Source organism: Polyodon spathula, chromosome 17, assembly GCF_017654505.1.
Source record: "Polyodon spathula isolate WHYD16114869_AA chromosome 17, ASM1765450v1, whole genome shotgun sequence".
Taxonomy (NCBI): domain Eukaryota; kingdom Metazoa; phylum Chordata; class Actinopteri; order Acipenseriformes; family Polyodontidae; genus Polyodon; species Polyodon spathula.
Genome location: NC_054550.1, coordinates 10,622,846 through 10,626,911, shown reverse-complemented (window position 1 = coordinate 10,626,911; position 4,066 = coordinate 10,622,846). Strand labels below are relative to the sequence as shown.

The 4,066-nt window shown below is 34.5% G+C and overlaps 1 protein-coding gene across 1 annotated transcript; it reads left to right on the top strand.

Moving 5' to 3' along the window:
- Window positions 1–456: 456 nt before the first annotated feature.
- On the top strand, window positions 457–3,638 carry LOC121330403 (dispanin subfamily A member 2b-like). The gene is made up of 2 exons (XM_041276902.1): window positions 457–841; window positions 2,777–3,638. The coding sequence occupies exons 1-2, from the start codon at window positions 620–622 to the stop codon at window positions 2,984–2,986; spliced, it is 432 nt and encodes a 143-aa protein (XP_041132836.1). The 5' UTR covers window positions 457–619; the 3' UTR covers window positions 2,987–3,638.
- Window positions 3,639–4,066: the final 428 nt, after the last annotated feature.

Sequence of the window (4,066 nt, the reverse complement as noted above, 5' to 3'; positions counted from 1 at the left end):
TTGTATGATATACTATGTTGGGAATGTGCAGACTCATTTTTGCATTTTGAAAAAATGAATAATTACCCATCTGGGTAATTTATCTCTGAAAGAAAGATAACAATTTTATTAACTGGAATTGCACAGTATTATTAAGGCATTATAGTTTAGATATTTATAATTGTTAATATATGTATATGTGTGTGTGTGTGTGATCATTTGTATATTTATTGTTTGTATTGTAAAAAAAGAAAACAAAACCTGTTCCACAAAAATAAATACAGTAGAATAACTGATTATTGTTTATAAGTGTGTTAATGACTTTGCAGAATGCTATTAATTCTGCTTTGCAGGATTTTTTGTCCCTTGAAAACTATCAAGCTCATTTTACTTTATTTTTCACTAGAGTTGTTACATGCAGTACGGCTGTGTTTCAGTTGGAATATAATAATGCCTTAAATTTGGTTGGGGTTCTGTTTGGGGGCGGGAGCAGAGCTGCAAAAACAAAATGGGATACATTCCTTTTAGCCTATGAACAAAACACAACCCGTCCCTCCCTCAGGTAAACCCAGCCTGCGCCTAATCAACTTGCTGCAAACTTCTAGAAAGAACGTTATTCAAACGGTAGAGATTCACAACAATGGAGAATTTTCAATACACCCGCGACAATGTCCCACTGCAAATCCAAACCGATAACTACGAGCGGCTGAGAGAAGATCGGGGGGTATGCAGCCCCGCGGTGGTGAACATGGGTCCTCCTGTATACCCCCAGGTTCGGGATCACATTGTTTGGTCAATTTTTAACACCATCTATATGAACTTCTGCTGTTTGGGATTCGCAGCCCTGCTTTTCTCAATCAAGGTAAGTACTCTACAGAACACTTAAAAAAATAGAAAAAAAAAAGTTTTCATTGCAAGTATCTTGCATGTTTTTGTGTTGTCTTAAAATTGCAAGGAATGTTATGGTTTTTGGTTATATTATATATATATATATATATATATATATATAACATTAACTGCGACACGATATTTTCTGGCCGCGCAAACTTGTAGACCTTGATCAAATACCGTGCAAATACTTTTAACATAGTTATTTCAAAACGTACACGTTTTGTGGAGAGGAGTAGGGAAGGGCCCCTCACTAGTTCCACACGCTGGGCGAATTCCAATTTGGCAAGACTGATTGCTTCGGGAGGGGTGGAGTGATTGTAATTTTACGAACATCGTAATATTTATAAAATATACTAATAAATAGGCTACATATATATTCATTATAAATAATAATAAACTGTAAAATACTGTCTCCTTCTGTATCTTGACAAAATATTGTCAAGTAACTATGGAAACATAACACTACCAAAGCTGTAAACAATTAGATAATTATCTAAACGTACAAAGGCATTCATGTGGGTTATTGTTATGGAACACTTAACTCGCACACGCAAATTGAAAATTATGCCTTTTTTTCTTTTTTCTTTAAGCTTTATTAACTCATTTTAAGAAAAGTAAAGTAAAGAAAACACATTATAAATGTATTTATGAAATGTTGGTCAAAGTATTACAGCGTCGGCTGTAGTCGCAGTAGAGGCTACGAAACAAACTGTTTAAAATCCTAACCGTTTAATAATGACAGGTTTAGGAGTTAGCGCGGACTTAAGTTGCGCATAGACAAGTAAATGGTGTTAGTAATTGTAAATGCGGTAAGGTGATTTACCAAAGATATCCCTTTTAAGGATAGTGGTGGTGTTTTTTTGTTTTGTTTTTCTAAGTTGTTTTTTGTTTGTATGCTTAAAAAATAAGATGCTTGAACGAAACAAGAGCCCCGTAATTGTATTTATTGTAACGTTGAAATAAAAGTCAGATGACCGCAGTAAGATCACATTCGCTAAACAACAGACTTTATTCACCACAACACAGGCCACAGCCGCGTGCAAGCAGCCCCTTATACGCGAAAAACATGTAATATTTAGACATAACAAGACATGTTATTGGACCCCACAAATCGAACGAGGCACAAAAATAACCAGATCAGACAACATTCACAAGCACCCTGGGGATGCAATCATGCTTCACACCAACACACAAAAGGATACAACACAAGTACAGATCGCTACAGTATTTTATCATGGTACAGCACTTTTTTTTTTTTTTACCATGTTTATTAAAACGTTTAAAATTGTGACGCTTATTTTTTCATTATATTAATATAATAAAGGTCAAGGATGAGAAATTGATAGAAATGTGTGTTTTTGAGTGTGTGAGTTGTGTAATGTACCTGTCATGTGACAGACTGGTCCATAAATTCCCAGATTTTTGGTAATTCACAACGCTCTACATACACAAAAGTGTGAAATGCATGTGCAGGCATCTCATAATATACCCGAATGTGATACACTTAATCAATTTTGCTAAAGAATGCCCATCCCAAGTTTGTACGCTGCTAAAAATGTGTGGTGTAGCAGTTTACATTGTACAGAACAAAAAGTTAGTGCCTTTTTATATTTTGCAAGCACCAGATTTGAGCTGTATATAGCCAACAAAACAAAAGAAAACTTTATCCAAAGTAGCAGCGCTTGGGATTGACCTTATCTTACTTTAAAGACATTGATCTAAGCAAAGTTACTGGAACAGGCAACTGTAACTGAAGATCAGCCCCTTTCAAATATTCACTCTGGAATAGGCACGAGTACGATTGGCAGTTTACATTGCTGCAGGGTACTGAGGAATTCTGCTGTTTAAAAAGTACTTCATTCTCCACTGTGGTTATTGGTATTTATATTGCGTTTTGCCCTTTCAGTCGAGAGACAGGAAAGTTGTGGGAGATCTGGAGGGAGCTCGCCACTATGGGTCTACTGCACGCTGCCTCAATGTGACTGCCCTGGTCTTGACCATCCTCACCTTCCTCATTATGATTATTCTGCTTGCTGTTGGAGTCCTTCAGATCTACAATATTGCCAGGCAAGAAGCCCAGGACCAGCATAACCTGTTCCAAGGAAATGGAAAGTAAAGAAAGAAGGCAGGAACAAAATTACTAGTTTCAGCTGACTTGCAGCTAAAAGTTTTCCTGCAGCACAAGTTTTTGTAATAGTATCTTTGCTTTTTTTAAAATGTTTTTTTGTAATGTTTGTTTTCACACTTCAGTAAGAAAAAATAAGTCCAGCTTTTAAATTCTCAACATGGTTTTCCATTGTATTTTTAGGGAGGGTCGGGAATCGCATCCATTTTGTTCTGTTGCTATGGGTGACTAGGGGTAGTGGCTGTCGTATGATGTTAACGTAGTTCTTTTTATCAAGTTTCTACAGTGAATCCTTTTCTTTCATTATTTTGACTATAATGACCACATTATTTACTACTTTAACATTTTTTTTGAGTACTGACATAAGTTTAAGCAGCAATACCTATTCTTTGGTAACTTGTGAATTTCTAATTATACCTGGTGCCATTAGTCAAAATATAATTAATATCTTTCACTTAGAAGTACAGTAGTTTAAAATGTTGAGGCAATTGATTTGAGCTGAACTTTTGAATTTAAAATCTTTAAATATATATGAAAAAAAACAGGAAAATAACATTAAATGCAAATAACAATCAATGCACACAGCTTGAACAATGTATGAATACAATTGCAAGTAAATAAATAAGTACATAGATAAAAAAAATGAACTGATTTTTTTATATATTTAAAACCAAGCAGTAATAATATTTATAATTAACTCAAAACATGTGTGCCACATTGAATGTGTTTTGATTCTTTCAAGACTAAAGTCTACTTTTACCGAAAACTATACTAGCCACTGTCTTATTATATTACACTGAAGAAGATGGAACTTAAAATATGAGATCAGCAAAATGAACAACAGTGTGTTAAAGATTAAGTAGAGTGGTCCCGAAAATAGCATTACACATCCCCACGTGTTGCTGCAACTGTTGAAATAACGTATATGTAAATATTCTTTTCATTGTTCACATCCTGATTTATTTTTTTTTTTTATTTTTTTTTTTTAACACTTAAATCTTTAAAGTCTGTTTCAAAGATCTTTTCAAAATGTCTGCTCTGGTGCACTAGGGTTTGAGGTCTGTCTTCTAA

Coding starts and splice junctions, on each gene's coding strand:
- LOC121330403 (XM_041276902.1), top strand. CDS start 620: ATGGAGAATTTTCAATACACCCGCGACAATGTCCCACTGCAAATCCAA. Junction 842..2,776: donor CCCTGCTTTTCTCAATCAAG/GTAAGTACTCTA, acceptor TTGCCCTTTCAG/TCGAGAGACAGGAAAGTTGT.